The sequence below is a fragment of the Rattus norvegicus genome, chromosome 9 (genome assembly GCF_021556685.1).
Source record: "Rattus norvegicus strain SHRSP/BbbUtx chromosome 9, alternate assembly SHRSP_T2T, whole genome shotgun sequence".
In the NCBI taxonomy this organism is placed as follows: domain Eukaryota; kingdom Metazoa; phylum Chordata; class Mammalia; order Rodentia; family Muridae; genus Rattus; species Rattus norvegicus.
The window spans coordinates 53,874,331-53,896,054 of NC_141542.1; the positions used below are offsets into that span (position 1 = coordinate 53,874,331).

The window sequence follows — 21,724 nt, forward strand, 5'->3', positions numbered from 1 at the left end:
GGGGGGGAGGGAGGAAGCTTGACACTTCCCATATATAGCATAAACACCAGGCTGGCCTCAACTCTTAGAGATCTATTTGCCTTTGCCGGGTGAGTGCCAGGATTAAAGGTATATGCTGCCACACTTGGCAAACTGGAAAAAAAAGAAATTATCTTTGAGACGGAGTCTCTCTACACAGTCCTGGCTGTCCTGGAACTCACTGTGTAGAACAAACAGGCCTTGAGCTCCCAGAGATCTGCCTGTCTCTGGCTCCAGTGCTGGGTTTAAAGCACCATGACCAGCTTAAAAACATTGTTTAAAGACTGAGGAGATGGATCATGTAAATGGTGAACACCCCATGCATGTAGTGATTTCAGATTCAATAGGCAGAAACAGTGGATCCCCCAGAAGAAGCTGGCTAGCATGTGTAACCATATTGACGAGCTCTGGGTTCGTTTGAGAGACCCTTCCTTTATCTTGCCAAGGGTTGCAAAAGCTTGAGCGTCTGTGGAATTTCTTTCTGTTCAATTTTAGCCAAAACCAGGTATGACCACTCATCTTTATAATAATTCTCTTGACATTCTCTCTATGCTAGGCAAAGCAACCCATCACCAAACTGCATCACTGGCTGATTCTGTGCTGTTCTAGATCCTAGAATCTAGGGACACCGGGTCGTTCAGACATTCTGCTTCCTATAAAGCTAAAAGAGGCCCTACAAGGTGATGTGCTTTGTGATTTGTTATACTTTTCAGGTCAGGCTGGCCCTATCTGCTAATTGTTTGGGACAAAAAGCACGAGGTAAGACAGACAGACAGTGGGGCAACAGACTTGCCAGAGCCGGGAGTGAGTTAGCCCATTGACCAGCTTCAGATGCATGCAAGGGTCAGACCATAGTCAGGTGCCAGGGGCCGGTGATCCCAGGAGTTTTGCTTCCATTCCTTTGTAAATATTTAGCGTTTGTTATCTTGGTCTTCGGTTTTCTCTAGTGATCCCTACTTAATCCCTTACAATAAGAAGAGGTCAGGGCTGGGGACATAGCTTAGTGGTAGATAGAGCATTTCTTTATGTGTAGGAAGCCCTGTGTGTTCTCCCCAGCATAGAAAAGCAAAGCACCTTCAAGAGGCGGGTGTGTTGGCATATGCCTGCAATGCCAGCCCTCAAGAGCTTCATAGGGAGGATAGTGAGTTCAAGGCCAGCCTGGATTACAACACAGCAAGACCCTGCCACAAACGAATAATAGACAACCGTTTGGATGGATGACAGCAGATGTTACCTGGGACTTGCTTCAAGAGTGTATAAAGAACTAGGGATGCAGCTCAACGCTAGGTCACATTTGCCACACAAGTAGAAGACTTTAGTTTTGATCTCTAGACCAAAGAATCCAAAGAGATACAGACACACAGACAGACAGTGTTTGTGTGTTTTCAGAAGCAGAAAAAAAAAAAAACAAAACCAAAACAATCTTGCTTGGGTAACCAGACTTGGGGGACAGTGGGTGTTCCAGTGTGGAGATGGCAGTAGTGGGCAGAAGAGGGAGGGAAGAGGAGGGTGAGTCCCAGCTAGGGTCTGTGGAGACCCTCAGATTCATGTAACCTGGTGCTCTTCACAGAGGCTCTGGACAAGCAGAATTTGGGGGTCTCCTGGATGCTGAATAGCAGGTAGGCTTCTCTCTCCCTGATTTGCTAAGACTTCTAAGTTCTGACCCCTTTATTCTGTGAAGACGATTCTAACTTCTATCCAGTGTCACTGCCTCCAGCTTCCTTTCTCCCTTCCCCACAGAGGCCAAAGTGCCCAGATTGGATCTGGTTTAGTCTTATGTGACCTTTCTCTCAGCTTCTCTCTCCTTTCCCCACCATTCTACGGATCTCCCCCTGGAGAAAAGGGAGATCCGTGTGGCCAGGGGTAGATGGAGACACACGGTGATTTAAAAAAAATAAATGAGAGCATCTGGGGAGGAACCTACTATTATTGTTTTTGCTAAATGACCAGGTTGCCAAACTGCCTTTTAAATATTTATGTGTATAGCCATGGATTTGTGCTGCTCTCTCCTTTGATTGGAGATGCTTCGTCTTGCAAGAGGACATAAGTAGTCAAAATGCTGACAATGAGCGTCTCTGAGTGCTCGGCCCTAAATGGGGCAGCTATACTAATATCCCTCTCCTCCATACGCACCATCAAGGCTGAGAACATCTCAGAAGATCTGGGCCGGAGAAGAAATTGAAGAGCGGAAGGCAGAGAGCAGAGCTGTCTTCTGGGCAAGCAATGGCCACGACACTCACACGAACTAAGAGTGGTTGTGGTTACCCGCCCTAGATGGAACCGATTACGTTTTCAGAATGGATAGCGGACAGGCACCTGAAATCCCCCGGCCCTAGATGAGAAGCTATTGAAAGCTGGTGGGAAAGGAAGAGTAACTTCTCTCTGTGAGTGCACCCTCTGGCTGGCTGCCCATGAAGCTCCGCCCCACAACCGAGCATGCGCTAATCAGACTCAGTGGCTTAGAAAAGGGGTGGGGTATGAAGTTGGAGGGAGACATTGTGGGTTAGAGGTCCAGGGGGAGTAGATGTGATCGAAATACATTGACTGCATATACCAAATTCCTAAAGAACAAATAGAATTTTTTCCCCCCGAGCAAGGAGTAAGGGCGTGTTCTCTCTAAAAAGCATTTGCCTCATGTGGTCACCCAGCGCATCTGTTGAACTCTTGCTATAACCAGTGAAGACCTCACTGAGCATCCTCACATAACACTCAGAATCCCAGGCCTCATAGACAGTCAGCAGCCGATAGCTCCCAGTGGGGCTTTCAAAACTCTGACCCAACACCAAGTGTCCAGCTTTCTGCGGTTCTGTCCCAAGGAGAATACAATGCCAGGTGCCCCCCAGGGACTTTTGAAACCTACTTGCCCAATTAACACCAACTGTCCTTCTGTTTTGTGGCTTGGCATTCCTGCCCGAGACACACCCTTTCCTCGGTCTGGCCCCTCCCACCTGATGTTTTAGCTTTGTTTACTCCTGACATTCTCTACACTGAGGTCCCCATGCCCACCCTTGCTTGCTGGGATGATTTGAGTTGGGACTTGAGCTGGCTAATTTTTGGCTTATTTTGTCTCCCTGTACAGGGAGAAAGGTCCCTTCTCTCGTGAGACAATGCAACGGCTTGGACATATCCACGTGACATAACGTAGGTTTCTGTGATGGCTAAGTGCACAGGCTGCCAAACTTACAGTGATGGCTTGCACCATCCCCTGATAAATGCACCCACTTTCTCCAGCCAGCCTATCCATTCCAGGGCCCATGACACGCCCTGGGAGACTTCCAGTGTTGGCTCAGAGCAAGGCTTAGGCTCTGGGTACTATAAGGAGAAAGGCAGCCTGTTTGCCAACATCTCCTCCATCTTGGGAACCTAGAAGGTGAAGAGACTAAGAATCCATCTTGGAAGGGTTAGGTCCTGGTTCTCCAATTCAGATCCCCGTGGCATAAACGCGATACCAGGGACAAGAAAAGGAGTGAACTGGGCTGGAGAGATTGCTCAGGGCTGGAGAGATGGCTCAGGGCTGGAGAGATGGCTCAGCAGTTAAGAAGACTGACTGCAGGGTTGGGGATTTAGTTCAGTGGTAGAGCACTTGCCTAGCAAGCACAAGGCCCTGGGTTCGGTCCTCAGCCTGAGTTCAACTCCCAGCAACGACACATGGTGGCTAACAACCATCTGTAATGGGATCCCATGCCCTCTTCTGGTGTGCATGAAGACAGCTACAGTGTACTCACATACATAAAATAAATAAATCTTTAAAAAATATTTAAAAAAGAAAAGGAGCGAACCCTCTTAAGATAGCATCATTGCCTAAAGGGGGAGGTACACATATACACTCAGATAGGGCTGTTCAGGACCTCAAGACTGGAGAGCGTCACCTAAGGACCACGTTCTCTTGCAGAAGGAGGCATCTCAGATAAGTATGGACTTGACACCCCACCCCCACCCCCACAGAGAGACTGATGTCTTTCTCTGTCTCCCTACCTAGAGGTTCAAGCTGACAACCACAGCCCCCAGGCACAAGACTGGCCTCCCCTGATACCTCTTACATTACCATCTATTTACTAATTATTATTTATGTGTATGAACATTTCGCCTGCATGTGTGTATGCATAGCATGTGTGTGTCTGGTTCCCTCAGAGAACAGAAGGCATTTGATCCCTTGGAACTGGAGTTACAGACCATTGCAAGTCACCGCATGGGTGCTGGGAACTGTACTCACCTCCCCTGAGTCTTCTGCAAGAGCAACAAATGCCCTTAATCACTGAGCCATCTCTACAGCCCTGAATTTCATTTACTTCTGGGGTCTTCTCTTATTCTCCTAATGGTTTTGGGATCCCTACTGTGAGTAAACTAGGCCTTAATAGACCATGGATCTGTTACAACCTATCCACCGTTGTTCCTGTCTTGCTTTTCTCCCCCTGCTCCTTCCCTTCTACCTTTAAACCAAGTGGCTCAAACGCTTGTTTTCCTTTTCCTTTGTTGGCTTCTGCTGCTTAGGCTGAGTGCCTACCTACAGAGCATGAGTAAACACAGACCCAAAAAGGGCAAAATAAAAATAGCAGATTGGTCAATAATAGAACTGCAGAGTTTATAAGGGGAGGTGGGGGAACAGAGGAGGTGGGGGTGGGAGCATCTATAAACTACAGGGATGGTGATAAGGAAGCCTGCTAGGCCCTTCCAGGGACCTGGGTGAGGGGAGTATTTTCAAACAATACAGGTGGCTCTTCTGGGTTGACAAAGACAGGGAGGGGACAGTTGCCCAATCTGAAGGTATTGTTCACCAGAAAAAGTTGGTTTTCTGGCCTCACTCTGTGTGTGTGTGTGTGTGTGTGTGTGTGTGTGTGTGTGTGTGTGTGTGTAAGGATGTAAGGGTGTAAGGGTATAAGGGGAGGCACCTCCTCACAAGGAACTTCCTCCAGCTGTCTGTTTACAGAACCCACCAGCTGCGATGCCAGAGCATTAAGTCAGGCCTCTGCTACCAAACTTCCCCCACAACACTGCATGAGTGTTCCTTTCTGTTTGGGCTTTTTGCTGCTGGTATTGATTGCTGCTTTTATTGGCAGACTGTGTACCAAAGTAAAAATAAACACAGGGGTTTGTACAGGGAGATGGAGAAGGGCTTTCTGTGTCTCTGGGGCCAGCAGAAGCCTTGCTGGGAGACCCAGGGGTCAACCCAGGCCCCGTGCTTAGCTTAGCTCCTGCAACTGAGGTAAGAATGTTTGTCATCCACGTCCTGCCCTTCACAGGTGGACAGTTGTGGGTGGATGGCTGTGGTCATCCTCACACACTGAGTTCATAGCTGCCTGCCGGATGACATCCAAGTAGGGCTGACCAGGAAGCAGTGATCTCAAGGCTAGAACAGCAGCCACACCTCTCGGTTCATTTCCACAAGCAGCTGCCTCAGCTGGCCAGTCACCACAATTTGGGGTTAAGGGTACGGTTCTGAAAGAGCAGGCAGCAATGACTATTACTACACAGGCAAAGACTATTCACAGAGAGTTGTCATGTCATGTTTGATGTGTAAGCCAATTGTTCTCACTTGCTTTAGCCAGGTGATGCTGTGTTATCACTCTTCCTGCCATCAAATTAAAAACTGAACCCATAGCTGAACAATCAAATCAACCCAGGCATGGTGGTGCATGCCTGTAAACCCTGCACTTGGGAGTCTATGGATGGAGGATCGGGGAGTTCACGGTAGCCTTAGATTTGAAGAGTTCAAAGCCATATTGGGCTATGTAAGATCTTGTCTCAATAGTCATTCTTACCGCCGTTTACAGACAGGAACTAGGATTAACGGTGGAGATCTGAAAGGCCTAAGATTTGTGCCTAGGTTCAAATCTGTAAGATATAAAATACTTCACGTGGCCAGAAGGATTCAATAACTGTTCCTGTGTGTATTTGTTTATTGAGCTCCCCCTCCCGCCACCACCACCACCCCCCGCCCCGTATAGCTATACTTGCTTATTGCCATTTTTTCTGATGCTAGGCTGTAAACTAAGGTGTGCAAGAATTTTGGCGTGTTCGTTGCCTTATTGTTAGAGTCTGCAAGTATACATATTCAATGAAAACATCCCTAAATAGAAATGACAGGTGAAAAACCTAGCTCAGAGCCTGAATCCTCAGCACCTTAGGGGGCTGGTGGTCTCCAGACAGAAGCGACCGGTGGGCTGGGGGAGTTCGGGGGCAGAGACAATCTATTTCTGGCCTTGGGTCAAGGCCAGCAAAAATACCAGAAGTGAGGAGGCTGTAATGCCAGCCTGAGCCCTCAGGTTCCCTTTTCTTTTTCTAAACCAGGAAATGGCATGCTTTTTTCTCGCTGTGCTTGTGGAGAAGCACACCCGCCCTAGAACGGAGCAACAGAGTGCAGGGGACCCGGAAGCAGCCAGGCGCGTGAGGCCTGGGAGCCGGGCTCCCTAAGGAGGAGCTCGGGAGAAGCCGCGCGCGGCGCGGAGGCTGGGCTGGGCGCCCCCCCGCCGCAGGCTCCCGCGCTCGCCTCGCGCCGTTCCACCTTAAGCGCTCAGACCTCCTTAAGCCCGGAGCGCGAGCCCTGGGTAGGGGCGGGACCTCGCATGCAAATAAGGGGCGTGGGGCGGCGGGGCGGGGCGGGCGGGGCGCGGTCTGACGTCAGGCCCTCTCCTGGGGCAGTTGGCGCGGCGGCGGCGGAGCGGCAGGAGGGCAGGAGCGGCGGCGCCGAGTGAGGCGCGCGGCGGGGCGCGGGCAGCGGCGGGGCCGGAGCAACATGGCGCCGGGGGGCGGGGGCGGGCGGCGGGACGGCTGGCCGGCCCGAGGGCGCCTCCTCCTGGCCGCGCTGCTGCTGCTGCTATGGACGCGGGCGGCCAGCGGCCAGAGCAGCCCCCAGCAGAGCGTGATCCTAGGCATGAGGCTGGCGAGCTGCAACAAGTCGTGCGGGATGAACCCGGATGGCATCATCTTCGTGTCCGAGGGCAGCACGGTGAACTTGAGGCTCTACGGCCACAGACTGGGCGAGATCTCTAGCAACCTGATCTCCTTCACCGAGGTGGACGACGCCGAGACGGTCCACAACTCCACCAACTGCCTGGAGCTCACCAAGGACTTAGTGGTCCAGCGGCTGGTCAACGTGAGCCGCGGGAACACGTCGGGGATGCTAGTGGTGATTACCAAGTTCCTGCGGAGGAGTGAGAACATGAAGCTGTACGCGCTGTGCACCCGGACCCGGGCCGACGGGCCCTGGCTCAAATGGACGGACAAGGACTCCCTGCTCTTCATGGTGGAGGAGCATGGGAGGTTTCTGCCGCTCTGGCTGCACATCCTTCTTGTTTTGGTGCTGTTGGTGCTGTCGGGCATCTTTTCTGGCCTCAACTTGGGGCTTATGGCCCTGGACCCGATGGAGTTGCGCATCGTGCAGAACTGTGGAACTGAGAAGGAGAGAAGGTACGCTCGCAAGATAGAGCCCATCAGGCGCAAGGGCAACTACCTGCTCTGCTCGCTGCTCCTGGGGAATGTGCTAGTCAACACCTCCCTCACCATCCTTCTAGACAACCTCATCGGTTCTGGCATCATGGCAGTGGCCTCCTCCACCATTGGCATTGTCATCTTTGGGGAGATCTTACCTCAAGCCCTGTGCTCCAGGCATGGGCTGGCTGTGGGTGCCAACACTATTGTTCTCACCAAAATCTTTATGTTACTCACTTTCCCCCTGAGTTTCCCCATTAGCAAACTCCTGGACTTCGTCTTGGGTCAGGAGATTCGCACTGTTTACAATCGGGAGAAACTGATGGAGATGTTGAAGGTGACAGAGCCCTATAATGACCTGGTGAAGGAGGAGTTAAACATGATCCAGGGTGCTCTGGAACTAAGGACCAAAACTGTGGAGGATATCATGACCCAGCTACACGACTGCTTCATGATCCGCAGTGATGCCATTCTGGACTTCAACACCATGTCGGAGATTATGGAGAGTGGCTATACTCGCATTCCTGTGTTTGAAGATGAGCAGTCCAATATCGTAGATATCCTTTACGTCAAAGACCTGGCTTTTGTTGACCCAGATGACTGCACCCCGCTCAAGACGATCACTCGCTTCTACAACCACCCGGTCCATTTTGTTTTTCATGACACCAAGCTGGATGCCATGCTGGAGGAATTCAAGAAGGGTAAGGACTGGGGTGGCTCCTGGTTAAATGTCCTTTTGATATCTCCCCCCACCACTTTCCCTGAAGCATCTCCTGCGTGCTCTCTGTTTTCTGTTTCACTCTTCTGTTTGTGCAATTGACTCTGGGTCCCTCTGTCCATCATTTCCTGTACCTCTGGGGTGAACGTTATCACAGGCGCAGCAGAAGCAGCTCTCACTGTGCTCTGTGTTTAGTTGAATCCAAGCTGAAGGAGACACACTTGTCTGGAGCTGCGGGAGGGATACAGGGTAAGGCTCGTGGCTGAAAAGCAGCCACCAGGCCTCATGGAGACGTAAAGGGTGGTGAGGGGAAGTAGTCTGGGAGCTGAGGATGTTGTCACAGGGGAAAACATTTGAGGGGAATCTTGACTGATGAAGTGACTTGGGACTGGGTTGCACCGCTCTTGTGAGGATTGTTTTGTGGTTCTAGTGGACCTCCTGGCTCTTCTGACCCATGACCACCAGGGGACAGCTTGGATATTTTCACACTTTCCCCCTCGAGTTTGCCCCAGGTTTGGAGCTCTAGATTTTGTGGCAGCGTAGTATCACTCACCCTCCAGCCCACAAGCAAAATTGGGAGGTCTCTCCTGGGCTCCCAACTCGGAACTCCCACAGTTTCTGCTGTTTAGCAGAAGCATGGAGGGAGAGCTTTGGTTACTGCTCCATCTTTCCCAAGAGTCAAACATAAACTTGCCCCCACTCCCAGTCTTCAGGTGGCCTTGCTGTGTGTGTGTGTGTGTGTGTATGTGATGTGTGTGTGTGTGCTTGGCTAGCTCCCCCGTAAGTAGGCACTTAAGAGGGTCTACTCCCTTGCCTCCAAGCTCAGGGCACACACCATTTTCCTTATTGCCAGCAAAGACTTCCTCCCTCTTCTGCCCCGAAACTCCCAAAAGTGGCTGTAAACAAGGCAGCTCTAGAGTAAAACTCTCCTAGGGTGAAGGAGGTGAGGAGGAAGAAAGGGAACTCTGTAGAGGAGACCCTGAAGCTCATATGACTTTGCTTCACAGTCCTGGTCCCAACCTTCCTCCTGTACATAGAGCTGTTTCTGGCTAAGGCTCGGCTGACCCGGGAGCCACATTTGAACACTAGTTGTGATAAGCCCGGGGTCATTTCCGAATCCGGAAGGTGGTAGACAGGCTTGAAATGGGATCAGGAGAGAAGAAATGGCCTTACCAGGTTTGATCTTCAAAGGCGCACTTGGGTCAGGGTCACGGCCAAGGAGGCAGGTTGGCAACTCTCCCTTTTAAGTTTTCTACAGAGATCCTCAGCATCAGAGCCAAGGGCATCTTGAGGATGGTGACCAGGACAGGAGATAGTCTGGATGGCATGGAAGGAGAGTTAGTGCTGTAGACCCAGGAGCCTGTTTCGCTCTGAGTAGGAGCAGTGGGGAGTGTGTCTCCTCCCTCCATCTTGCAGCTGAAGGACCTGAAAGTTTCCCTGCAGTGGCTTCTTTGGGAACTTCATGAGGATTCCCATGACAGCTTCCTCCTTACCTGCCTCTGTGGTCTGAGGTGGTTTTCTGGTGACAGATATACCTACCAGTACCTCCCCATCAGTTTGGTTAGATCTGGATCCAACTAATATGAATTGGCTTAATTTGATGTCCAGCTCCCCCCCCCCCCCGGAGCTGAGGATCGAACCCAGGGCCTTGCTAGCAAGCGCTGTACCACTGAGCTAAATCCCCAACCTCTGATGTCCAGCTCTTGACCAGCAGGGCTGACCTCTGTTTCATGGGAGCATACTGGGTTTGAGCAAGGTGACTTTAGACTCTGCTCTGTCCTGTGAAGAAGTGTCCTTCCTTGAGCTGGAAAAGCAGAGCTGACGTCTCGTAGGCCAGAGTTGTCCTGAGCTGAACCCTATCCCCACAGTTTGGTCCATCCACCAGACTTTCCTTGACAGAGTCTTGTGGCCTGAGTCCAGGCCGTAGAGTGTGGATCCCAAGCAGTTCATGGAAAAGCAGGAGCAATCTACCCTGTGGTCAGATAACAGTGTGACACAGTGGTCACTCCTTATGAACAGACCCTGGGCCATGTATGCCTCCTTGCTGATGTCTGGAGGACTTAGGAGACCAGTCTTAATTTGGTAAATTTCCACAGAGGTGTCTTGCTGTTGCCCCCTGCTGTGTGGGCTTTTCTGGGTCCCACCTGGTGCCCACCCCTACCTATCCCGAGGCTGCCAGGATGTGACACACACCTAGTGTATACTTACAGCTTCTAAGATTTTTCTTTTCAAGGTTAGTGTTTGGAGGGCTCTTTTCTTTTTGTTACTAACCAGGAACAAGTACAGTTCAGCAGTGCCAGCGTTGTGCCAGACGGAGTGGCGTATTTCAGGGTCTTTGCTGGATCTTTCACCCCCAAATTGTATGATGGCTCTAGACCTCACTCTGCCAGAAGCCCCCCTGACTAAAGACTTTCTGTCTTGTCTGTCTTGTTGAGGTTTGGTTTGGCTTGAGTCAGCTTTCTTATTCTGTAGCTGAGGCTGTACCGGACTGTAGGTCTGCGCCCCAAGCGTGCATCTAATTTTTTTTTAAACCAGGTTCTTTAATTCCCCACTCCCTAGCTTTGTTAAGTTCCTTGAGCATGGGGCCCTGCCTTACTGATTTTCACCGCTGCAGGCCTGGCCAACAGATGGGGCCTCCGTGAGCGTTAGCTGAACAAATGAATGGATGATTGTCTGCCAGGCTTTCTGTTCCTCAAACACACCTCGACACTCCCAGCTCTGGGGCCTTTGCCCCAGCTGTTGTCCAAGAAAGTTAGTGTGGCTTCCTTCCCCTAACTCACCTCCTCAGCCTTGCCTCTGGGAGGCCTTGCGGTCACCCCACTTAAGCCTGTCACCCCAACATCTCTCTCGACTTTCCCAGTCCTCTACCTCTGTGCTCCGTTCTCCTCCTCAGCTCAGGGGCTTAGTGGTTTGCCAAGCCCTCATCTCCACCCAGTACGATATAAGATCCAAAGGGCAGGCTCCATGCCCTGGCGGTTGTATGGATAGCTCTGGTATGGCCCTTGGCACATAGTAAGGCCTCAATAAAATTTTACCTAGTGAATGAAGGACTTGTCAGATTTGGGAGAACATTATTGCTGTTCTAGAAGCTTCGGAATTTTATGACAAGGCTAAGGGAAGTACTGTGGCATCTCCGGCATCTCCGTCTGCACCAGGAGAAGTGGTGTGTGTGTATCTCGATTCCAGGCATGGAGAGTTTGGGACTGTCTGAGTGTAACACTCAAGGCCCATTGCCAGTTGTGTCCCTTTGCCTGCTAGTGAGCCGTCTTTGGCCGTGGGAGGTTTTACACAGTCTCCCTCATTAAGGTGGATCACGAAATGCCCTGCACAGCACATGTGTGGGTATGGGGAGCTGAACTCCCCTAGGATTAAGGTAGAGAATCCTGGTTCCTACCTCAAGACAGGTAACCGTAGATGCTTTTGAACCCTCTTGCCACGTTCAGGACAGGCTTGCAGGTGCTCTAGGGACTCTCAGGAGTAAGACGCTGTGTGGCATAAAGACATGCCATTAATCAAGGCCACCCAGATTCACGGAGTTTGAACCTTGGCCCTTCTACTGGAACCTCGCCTAAAACTGTTTGCAGTACTGGGTGTTGGGAGTGGGCTTGTCACAGCTTGGAATCCTGAAACGAGAAAGCCCAGTGACTCCTAGGCCACTTTACATCTGACTTCCCCTTAGATGCTTTTGCAAATGCTAAGGCAGAGTCATGGATGATGCCTCCCCCCACCCCAACCTCGAGCCCACCTTCTAGCCCTTCTGTGCCCCTTCCTGGGGAGTCCTGCCCTTGCCAGGCCTTAGCTCATCTTTAACCATCTTATCTCTCCCTACCCCCCTTATAACCCTCTGGACCACTGTATATTGACGGATATAAACACTCCACCCAGCCAGAACTGGGGTTACATTCTACCCAGCTTGGTCACTGACCTATGACGTGACCTTGAACCCGTTAGTACTCCTCCCAGCAAGTTAGCAGGGTGTAATTTGGAGAAGAAAGCAAGCTAGAAATATTTTCGTGTTAAAAAAAAAAATCCCTCCCATATTCCTGCCTGTGCCACGTCATATTTTCCCATCTACTTAATTTATTCCCAGAACAACTATAAAGTCAAGAAAAAAACACTGCCTGAGTTTCGCATTCACCCTCAGTTCCTGCCATGTGACACACCAACAGTAATGTCTCCTGCTCCCCAACACAGCTACCTGTTCAGGCATTTGTTCAATAAGCATTTAACTTTTTGCAGCACTGCGTGTCAGACACAGCGCTGGCTGTGGGGAGTCAGAGACTCTTCAAGGCATTTATTCACAGAGCTCACAGTCTGTCAGGGAGACAGGCGTGAGACCAAGGCTTGGTTGTACAAACACAGATAGGGCAGGCAGGCACAAACGTCAATGTCTGAGGTGTCTGGCTTGTGATTTGGGGATCACAATGTGGTTTAACTGTGGTAGGGAAAGGAGAATCGTCAGTTTGGTGAGAATGGAGCAAAAGGAAATAAAAAATCTCACCCTCTGTTGCTCCTTTGCTTAGCACCGTAAACTTTAGAGCTTCTCACATTTGCTTCAGTCACCCAGCCTTTTTATTGAAAATTAACATTTCCTTTCTAAAGCCATTTTGTGTGTGTTTGGGGGTGAAAGATCCAGCAAAGACCCTGAAATATGCCACTTCACTTAGCCTTTTCAAGTGCACTGAAATTTTTAGGAGTTTTTTCATTCTGCTGTTGGTTCTAGGGACCAAATGCTTTTAGCCCAGCATCTCACTGAACTGGTTTTGTTTTCTTGAGACTGTATCTTACATTGTAGCCAGCCACTGACCTTAAACTCACAAGGATCCTCCTGCCTCAACCTTCTAGGTGCTGGGATTATAGGCAGGACTCACCACACCTAATAGTCTGCGTTTCCGACAGGGTCCCACTCAGTGGCCAAGCACCTGTGCAGGTGACATGCTCACATGGGGCCCGGGAGGAAGGCCAGGGTCGGGCTGGGCACTGTCACTGCCAGGCTCATGAAGAAGGTGAAAAGGTGTCAAGGACCGTACTGGGCTCTGCGCAAGGAGAAGCCTGGGACATCTAAGCCAGGGGCTCAGGGACAGCGCAGGGACAGTTGCTCAGCTGATGTCCATCAGCCCCTCATCAGTCAGTGATTTGATCTTGAGGAGCCGCACCTGAGAGTGACGGTTGCCATCTGTGTGTGAATGTCACTCTGGACATAGGGCATCGGTCCCAAGTGTGGGCAGCTGACATAGCCTTTTGCCAGCCAGGCTGCTGCCTCCTTTCTTTCTGCCACTGTGCTGTGAGTAGGGGGCAAAACTCTCGAGCAGGCTGGCACCTCGCCACCTGCAGGCTGGCACCTCGCCACCTGCAGGCTGGTTCTCTCCGAGGAGCCGGGGCGCAGTGATCCCGGGAACCTAGTGTGCATAGACCTCCCTTAAACCAGTTGTGGGTGTGCCAGGGTGTGTTGCCTACGTCTAGGCCCTAATAAGAGCTTCTTAGCATTCCAGCATTGGCTTTGCAAAAGGCTCATTTTTTAATTGAAAGCGTCTAGCTCTAATGGTTTCCTGACACCACAGGTCAGGATAAGGGTCACTGAACAAAGTTTAACCCGGAAACAGATGAGTACCGAGAACACAAGGTCACAGAACAGCACCCAATGGGGGCAGGGGATGAAGGCAGGGGACCTCGGAGAGGAGGCTGTCTTGTCACTAGAAGTCTGGAGAAAGAAGCAGTGAAGCAAGAGGACCTTTCTGTGGGCTCTTCACAGGGGGTCACTAATTCACACACTTCTTGGGACACTTAGACAAACAGATAGGAAATGACCTCACTGGTCCTTCATGGGTAAGAGAACCTGTGCCTCTTGGGACTGCTTTTCAGCCCTTTGGGGTTTGAAGTACAGATCACTATTTTCTCTGTGTCCCTGCTCCTACCATCCTCTAGACAGAGCCACAAAGACATCTTTGAACAGAAGGAATCCTGTTGTGCCTTGAGAGTGACTTACCTGCCAGCTCCAGTCTGCTGACAGAGACTGTGCTTAGCCTGCACTCGAAGTTGGTTACAGAAAGGCCGCACGTCCTGGGAAGTATGAATCGGAGGGGAGCAGGCCAGGTTCCTATGCCACTGTCTCAGTGCCTGGCGTTGGCAGGACCTACTGGTTCCTTTATCCAGCCCATGAGAAGGGACAGGCTGCCCTTGCTTGCCCTCAGACTACTACTCTCTCAACATTTCTTGTGGGCTTACAGACACTCTGAATTTCTCTGAGGATATGAGGGTTATCCAAGCTCCCCCACTTATCCACCATGACCCTAGGCACCGCTGCCATTTCAACCAGCCTCCATCCTGTATGCCTGCACGGGTCGCAGCTGTCCTGGACCATAGTTGTCCCTGTCCTCACAGCTGAGCATGCCAAGATGTACTGTTGCGAAAAGCTTGCAGCCTCTTCTGTAGACTGAAGTCTGGATTGCTTCTTTGTACTCCTGTTTTATTTATTTGCCATTTTCTTTTTTCTTTTACTTTTATTGCTGGTCATTATTTTTTTTTTCATAGCCATAAAAAAACAGGCATCTCACTGCCAGAACTTCAGCAAAGATAACAAAAAGTCTAAGCCAAACCAAACTACCAGCGTGTGACCAAGAAGGAACTCCTTGGAATATTCTAATGCGTTGTGACAGCTTTTTTAGAATTTCACTTTCACAGTAGGGCACACTGGGGCATACTGAAATCCTAGCATTCACATCTGTTAGCTGAGGTAGGAAGATAGTGAGTTTAAGCCTAGGGTGGCCAGAGACTCCCCGGAGGGTGGCGGGGAGAAAGGGAGGGAGATTGAGGCTTACCATTGTCACAGTTTTTAAAACTTCTTACAACAAACAGCAGTATCAAAATCATGTCCACAGTGGCACAAGTCTGCCACCCTGGCAACAAACGGGACAGCAGTGGGCAGATCTCAGATTTCAGTCCAGCCAGGGCTGCATCTCTCGACTCCGTCTGAAACAAAACACAACGAAAACCATTTTTATTCTCCATTCGTGTGCTCTGCCTGGAGCCGCCCTAGATCTTTAACATTAACATCACTGTCGGCAGTTTTATACCCAGCTTTTTGGAACACAGCCTAGGTTGGTTCTTCTTAGGTAAGAAATGACTTCTTTGTGTCCTGCATTCTCAGTCTTGTTTTGCCCCACGTGGGTCTGCAGGAAGTAGAGCCCAGAGAGGCCCAATGTGCAGTGTCACCCTTTGGTTGAGGGGTTAAACTCGGTGGGGCTGGGACATTCTCCAGAGCTTACCATCAGAGTCGCTTTCCTGCTGCAGGCCTGATCTACTGTGACCTGGGCAGGGCTCTAGAAAGACTGGTTCCCTGGGCTCTCTGGAATGTGTAGTCTTTGGCCTGCAGGCACCTGGAGCCTCCTTAGAAGGAGGATCCCTTCCCTACCCCAGACAAGCACACATATGTGACCCCCACATAGGTAGGGAGGCTCATTCACATGTCCACACACATCCCTCTACCCCAGCTTTGCATTTTCATAGTTGTGAACACACATGCACGTACACACACACACACACACACACACACACACACACACACACCCTTGTCTGTGTGCACAAGCAGGGCCATGCCCTGGTACTTGAAGGCTCACACACACACTTGTATGCACAGGCACTGTAACCCACAGACCTATTCCCAGCTTACGTCCTTCTTTCTTCTCCAGCTTTCCCAAGAGTGAAAGCGAGTCTGAAAAATAAGTAAATAACCCACGTACAGCCAGTTTGTTTTGTGAATTGTTTAGAATGGTGACCTTACTCTTGAACTCAGAAAAATTCCCTTAGTGGCCATGAATCTGCCCATCCACACCTCCAGGTTGATGTGGGGACTGAAGGAGGTCAGGCATGCAAGGCATTTAGCTCTGTGCCCAGTACTATGTCACTGTGTAGTAAACATTAGCTGTGTTAACTGTTACCGTTCCCATTGTCCAGAAGGTGCCTGAGTTGGCAGTGACAGCAGCTGGTGACCACAGCAGCTCTTATGCATGACAGTCGGCCCCACTCTTCAGCGTGGCACCTGCCTTTTTTTTTAAGTTATAAATGTATTGAGCTCAGCCAAAAGTCCACTATAGGATAGAGATGGTTCATTGTCCAAGAGCAGTCACTGCTCTCCCAGAGGACTCAAGGCAGGTTTCCAGCACTTATGTTTGCCAGTTCAGTCACCTGGAACTCCACCCCTAGGGTCCGATGCCCATCACCACACATGCACACGCGCACACACACACACACACACACACACACACACACACACACACACATGCACACGATTAAAATAAATTAAAAAAAAAGAACTTAGTTTCTGTAAAAAGCAAGTCACTCAGTTTTTTAAAAGCCTATTAGAAAGCCATCTGCAAAAAGTCCAATATTCTCTTATTTGTAAATCGCAAGCTGAGCAGAAAGGAAATAATATCTGGGCGAGAACTGAAAACAGGATATTCTCTTTGTGTGTTTGTGTTTTTGTTTTTGTTTTTTTTTTCTTCTTTTCTTTTTTTCGGAGCTGGGGACCGAACCCAGGGCCTTGCGCTTGCTAGGCAAGCACTCTACCACTGAGCTAAATCCCCAACCCCGTGTTTGTGTGTTTATGTGTGCATATGCATGTGCATCTGTGTGTGTGCCATGATGGGGCTGCTGTCAGAGGACAACTTCTGGGGATTGTTTCTCCCCGTCTACCATGTGGGTCCCCAGGATGGAAATCAGTTTATCATGCCTCGTGTCAAATGTCTTGTACCCTCTGAGCCATCTTGCCTTTCCTCTCTACCCCTGACTCAGGGCCTTGAGCACCCTAGGCCTGTGTTCTATTAATGAGCGGCACCCCCAGCAGTACATTCTCCCTGCTAACTGGGAAATGTTGAGTCCCATCTTAATTGCTGGTACACCCATTCCCCAAGTACGAGGGCATAGGCAGGCTAGTCAGGCAGGAGGAACGTGGCCTCTCGTACCAGTCACAGCAGATGTAGAGCTCTCTGTGTAAAACCGACATATTCATGGCAATCTTCCTGCCTCAGGGATCTGTCTGAGTGCTGCAATCATCGGTGTGAACCACTGTGCCCAAAACGTTTATCTCACAATGATACACAACTGTGTCCTATTAACACTTAGGGAGGCAGAGACAAGGGATTGGAGAGTTGAAGGCTAACTTGGCCTACACGGAGAGACCCTGTCCTGGAAAAAACAGACAAGCAAACAGAAACAGAATGCCTTTCTTAGAAGTGTCCAAGCAAGAAGGGTAAGGGAGCATGCAAATGCTGCTGCCTGGGAACTATGGCATAAGCAGACAGTGGCTTCCAGCCCAGTCCTTTGAGAAGTGGCTGCCTTCTGAAAAACAGAGGGGCTGGCAAGATGGCCGCTGCCCCTTTGGGTGAAGTTACTTGTTGCTAGGCACGGTGACCTGAGTTTAGTCGAGGCACACATGATGGAAGGAGAGAACTGGTTTCCTCAGTTTGTCTTCTGACCTCCAAAGGAAACTGGTACAATCACACCCCAAAATAAGTGAAGAAACATAGCATAAAATAATAATAAATGAAGTAAAAGAGGGGCAAGCAGAGAGCTTAAAGGAGATGTCTGGATACTGACACTTATGGAATACTGATCTACGCCTTAGACGGGCTGAGGCTCAGCAGGCCTGTGTCTCCACACCCCATGCTGATGGCTCCAGAGGCTGCCCTGCTGAGTACTGGGTGGTGTCACTTCAGTTATTGATTTAGAGATTGTGGTGGGAGAGTGACAGTGAGGGAGGTGGAAGGGTGGCCTCGGACCGTTACCCTAGCGACAGGCTGAGGCAGGAGGATTGCAAGTTCAAGACCTGCCTGGGCTTTAGCGTTTGTTGAGGTTAGAAGGTCACTTTCAGGAGTAAGTTTTCTACTTCACCTTCTGTATCCAGGACTGAATTCAGGTCTCCACACTCACAGGTTTAGAGCCCTCTAGTTGAACACCCTTCCTTCCTTCCTTCCTTCCTTCCTTCCTTCCTTCCTTCCTTCCTTCCTTTCTTTCTTCTCCCCTCCCTTCCTTCCTCCCTCCCTCCTTCCTTCCTTTCTTCCTTTTTGTAAGTTAAGGTTTCTTTGTAAACCTGACTGTCCTGGAACTTACTCTGTAGACCATGAATGGACTTGAACTCATAGAGACCCATCTGCCTCTGCCTCCTGAATGCTGGGATTAAAGCCATGTGCCACTCTGCCTGGCTTTCCCCACTATTGGGGGCAGGAAGGGGAGCAGTTTCACTAAGTAGCCTTGACTGACCCTCAACTGATTTCTCATTGACCTCAGTCTCCCCGGGTGCTAGGATTTCAGGTGTGTGCCATCACTGTCATTTTAACAGGTTTTGATATGTGTACACACTGTACAGTGACTACATCAAACTAATTATCATATGGATTCCCTCATGTAATTAACATTTTTGTGTGTATGTGTGTGGCAAGAACATTTAGTCTTGCATTGTTAGTAACTATAGTCACCGTGTTGTACAATAGAGCTGTTCAGCTCATTTCGAAGACCAATATCTGCCCACCCCCAGTCAGTGCTTCAAAGCTTTTGATGACTTCAGCACCTTGTGTAAGAATGTGTGTGTGTGTGTGTGTGTGTGTGTGTGTGTGTGTGCGCGCGCACGCGCGCGCGCTAGTGCATAGCTCCTCACCTAGAACGTTTCATGGAGCTGTAGTTTGCCTATAGATTGTGGGAACACAGGCGGGGCCTTACTCCCTGCGCACTCCTGAACAGCTTGTGAGAAGTTTAGGGTTTCCTGTGGGTTCACTTGAGTTCACTGATTTTATTTTTTGGTGCTGGGGATTGGAGGTTGAACCTGTAGTCTCATGCACACAAGACAAAAGCTCTTCTGCTTATACAAGACTGGGAGGTCTTTCCCAGCCCCGCCAGTACGCTAGAACAACTCCAAAGAATTAGGGAAGTGCAACTTGTAGAATTGCAGTATCACGTTGAAGGAAGAAGGCATATAGACCAAAAGGGCCTGTGCCTGTGGAACCTAGGCACCTCCCCTCCAGGGGCAGCAGTGTGGTCACCAGCCTGGAAGCCCCACCCACTTGTATCAGGGCTACAGTATGTAGGCATGGTTGGATGAAAGTCTGTCCCAGTTCCCCATCCTGGAGACTGGCAGTGCAAAGTCCCAAGCTGGCTTAGTTAGCAAGTTTGCTCTTCTGGTGACTAGTGCCTGGAGCTGTCTGGGAGTCCCCCAAGGTGCTTCTTTATTGGGGCAAAGATATTTGGGCTTCTGAAGCCCTGTGCTGAGAACTAGGGAACCAGGGTCAAACACCAGATAACCCTTTTAGCCTACATGCAGGTGCCGAGAAGTAGAATTAGCCTTTATTGTTGGCTATAAACCGAGTCAGCGCAGTGATTCTCACTCCATCTGTGAGCGGTGGCAGTTTGTTCCTTCACTGCTAAACCTTTCCCGCTCTTCGTCTTGTTTTGCTTGTTTCAGTGGTTGGGGTGTCACAGCTCCTAGTGTCCTCACCCCATTCTTGTCTTGGGGAAGTTTTCAAAGCTGACCGTGGAGGGCTGGGGAGTAGCTCGGCAGTGTGGTGCTTGCCTGGCATGCTGGACTCAGGATGCTGGACTAGCATGAGGGGTGGGACTCAGGATGGGAGGAATGACAACTGTCATTTGTTTTTTTAAAAGATGTATTTATTTTATGTATATGAGTACACTGTATCTGTCCTCAGACACACCAGAAGAGGGCATCAGATCTCATTACAGATGGTTGTGAGCCACCATGTGGTTGTTGGGAATTGAACTCAGGACCTCTGGAAGAGCAGTCAGTGCTTTTTTTTTTTTTTTTTTTTGGTTCTTTTTTTCGGAGCTGGGGACTGAACCCAGGGCCTTGCGCTTCCTAGGTAAGCGCTCTACCACTGAGCTAAATCCCCAGCCCCGCAGTCAGTGCTCTTAACCGCTGAGCCATCTCTCCAGCCCCCTAACAGTTGTCACTTGTGATGTTGCTTCTTTTAACTTTGTAGACCTCCTTTATCAGAGACATTCTTCCCTGAGCAGTTAAATACACTCTCTCTCTCTCTCTCTCTCTCTCTCTCAGGTTAGTGGACTGCTGTCCTTCCACCTTTCCGTGGGTTCTAGGAATTGAACGCAGGCTGCTAGGTTTGCACGGCAACCCCTTTTTACCTGGTGATATAACCCAATGATTAACCCCTTTTCATCTGAGATACTGATGTTTTTCCCACGTTAATTCAAATGCTGCATGACTGGAGCTGACCTGTCATATTCTTGATTTATTGCTCCCCTTTAACATCACTAGATTTAATTTGCTAACATCTTTTCTGGGAATGTTGGCACTTACATTCATGAGAGATGGAGCTGTAATTGTTTTTCCTGCGATTATAAAGATGCCATCGGCTCTTTTAATAGCAGGAAAAAAATAATTGTTTAATAATTAAGTCTTTCCCCCTCTTGTAATTAATATCTCACTTTAGGTGAGCAAGTTTGAACATATCAGATAATCCTCTTGTCCTCTGGTCTCTCTCCTGCTCAAGTACTGGCCTCTTACATCACCTATGCTGCGGTTGCTGTCGTTTTTCTCCCTCTTCAGGTTTGTCTATCAAGATCTAGAATAATTTTAATAGTTTGTAAACAATTTGGAACTGGTATATGACTACCAGGAACCCACTGGAGTTCACTAAGGGGAAAAATTGCTAACTTTCTTTTCATTAATGTGTAATGGGGTAGAATTACTAGGCTCATGCAGTGGAACGTTGGTCGCAGGATAGAATGTGCTTGGATTTCAGCAGAGCCTTTAGCAGACTTTCCTATTAGATATTTATGGCTAGCATGCACAGCGTGTTCACCCACTGTGGTCTGACGTATGACCTACCGACATATCTATGGCAGCTGCCCACGGGGTTTGAAGAACAAGGACCTCCTGAGGTAAAGAGGCAGAGGCAGGAGGGGGAAGGGGCTCCTGGCTGGATGCTGCTGGGACAGGTCAGTGCTGGGAAGGGATGAGCCCAGAAGGAGGCTGGCGGTGCTGGTGTACTTCTGGATCCCTGAGAGCCCCTGACTCTGCGCTCTTCCTGTGCAGAGAGCCTGCACCCACACACCAGGTTCTCAGCCTGGTCAGCGCCTGGGCTGCACACCCAGACTCTTCTCTCTTTGTGACCAGTGGGGCAAGGTCTGTGTTTTTGTCCTTGTGCCTGGCTTTGGATCCTTAAGTCTCGTGTGAGTCCTTCTAACTGTCCCTATCCATCCTACCTAGATACCTTAGATCTGAACTGCGTCTATATTAGATAATTTCAGAAACATCTAAAGAACCTGTCCTGGACACCTATCTTAAATAGAGGGGATAGAGAGAGTTTTACACACGTGCGCGCGCGCGCGCGCACACACACACACACACACACACACACACACACACACACACAGAGTTTCCATGTGCTATCAAAGGGGAGGGCACAGTTGAAGAGCACTGTGTACACATATGCTGGGCTAAGAGGCATGTGGCACTGTATGCCGTACCCAGCCCTGGAAAAGGGACTTTGGGGTGGGGGAGGTGTTTAGAGATTTTATGTATCTCAGATTCACATC

At 49.9% G+C, this 21,724-nt stretch overlaps 1 protein-coding gene across 3 annotated transcripts in view; it reads left to right on the plus strand.

Moving 5' to 3' along the window:
- The first annotated feature begins 6,655 nt into the window (after positions 1 to 6,655).
- The window catches only part of Cnnm4 (cyclin and CBS domain divalent metal cation transport mediator 4), a 39,214-nt gene continuing 24,145 nt past the window's right edge, over positions 6,656 to 21,724 (plus strand). For 2 of the 3 annotated variants that reach the window (XM_087566651.1, XM_087566652.1), the window contains exon 1: positions 6,656 to 8,147. In XM_087566651.1, coding sequence (XP_087422777.1) covers positions 6,752 to 8,147 — 1,396 coding nt within the window. In that variant the 5' untranslated portion in view covers positions 6,656 to 6,751. The remainder of the gene's footprint in view (positions 8,148 to 21,724) is intronic. The other variant, NM_001271050.1, reaches the window with a different exon arrangement.